This window comes from Penaeus monodon, chromosome 20 (assembly GCF_015228065.2).
Source record: "Penaeus monodon isolate SGIC_2016 chromosome 20, NSTDA_Pmon_1, whole genome shotgun sequence".
Classification (NCBI taxonomy): Eukaryota; Metazoa; Arthropoda; class Malacostraca; order Decapoda; family Penaeidae; genus Penaeus; species Penaeus monodon.
The window spans coordinates 40,084,720-40,085,820 of record NC_051405.1 but is presented as its reverse complement, the minus strand read 5'-3'; the positions used below and the strand labels follow the sequence as shown (position 1 = coordinate 40,085,820).

Below are 1,101 nucleotides of genomic sequence, written 5' to 3'. Positions count from 1 at the left end.
AATTTCCTTTCCTTTTCTTCGCAGTTTCGGAAATCGTAAGAAAATGGAATCCGGAAAGAAGAGCGATAATGGCTGGAAGACGAAACTCAAAGAAGGTTTAACTTGGAGGAAGGAGCTGATACCCATCAAGGTTATTTACTTCCTGTTCATGGGAGGTGAGTCAAGAGGCCTTTCGACAATTAACAGTTCGAATGTTAATGGTAATTTTGTCTGTCACCAGTAGTTCCGTATTTCGGTTCCTGTATGATGGGGGACAAGTTTTGGTTACGTATTGTATACCGTCCACGTGTTTACCTTTGTTTCCAGAGAAAGTGAGAGTTATAGTTCTATATGATATAACATACAGAGAGCATTACGTGCATATTTCTATTTCTCAGTAAGAATAGAGTTTCAGTTATCCCGATTTAGTGTGAAAATACAAATATTTAAGAAAATCACGTGTGCACTTCTCTTACAAAGTAATCATGGTGATGTTCTTGTTCCACTGACCATGGCGAACTGGAAGAGTTAGTATGCGAGTAGTGACATAACGCTGGCTAAGGTGCGGCGAGTCACTGACGCCCATAAATAATTTATGTTATACGTTGGGTGTTATGTAAGGATTACGTGGTCCTCGTAACGACAGATTGTCTCGATTTTACTCCGTATGTTTTGGGGAAGAGGAAGAGAGATTGGGGATACGGTTCAGGAATACCCAATCCTTATTATTTGTTGTTTACACGACTTTAAGTAAAAGGTTAACGTCGGAGACTTCAACTCTCACTCTTGTAGATAATGGAAATATCATGTACCTCCATTGTTGGTTTTGACAACTCATGATTTTTTTTTACTAGCGATTACATCATCCTTATTGTGTCATAAGTGCAATTGTGTATTTGGAATTTTATAGTAACATTATTATCATCATTACCATTAAATGTTATGTCAGTTTTACATCGTTTTCACATTGTAATCGGCCAATTTCATAATGCAACTGGCCAATGTCAAGTTTAAGCTATTTGACTTCTGAGATTCACTACATATGAAAGGAGAACAAGTCTTCCTTAAGCTTTATTAGCCATATGTACAGAGAGACCTACATAGATGCACAGCTACGAAGGA

At 37.7% G+C, this 1,101-nt stretch overlaps 1 protein-coding gene across 1 annotated transcript in view; it reads left to right on the top strand.

Annotated features, from left to right (window-relative positions):
- LOC119585995 (major facilitator superfamily domain-containing protein 6-like) overlaps positions 1-1,101 on the top strand; it is a 10,586-nt gene that overhangs the window by 914 nt on the left and 8,571 nt on the right. Inside the window, exons 2-3 of the mRNA XM_037934707.1 lie at positions 25-155; positions 378-506. Coding sequence (XP_037790635.1) covers positions 25-155; positions 378-506 — 260 coding nt within the window. The remainder of the gene's footprint in view (positions 1-24; positions 156-377; positions 507-1,101) is intronic.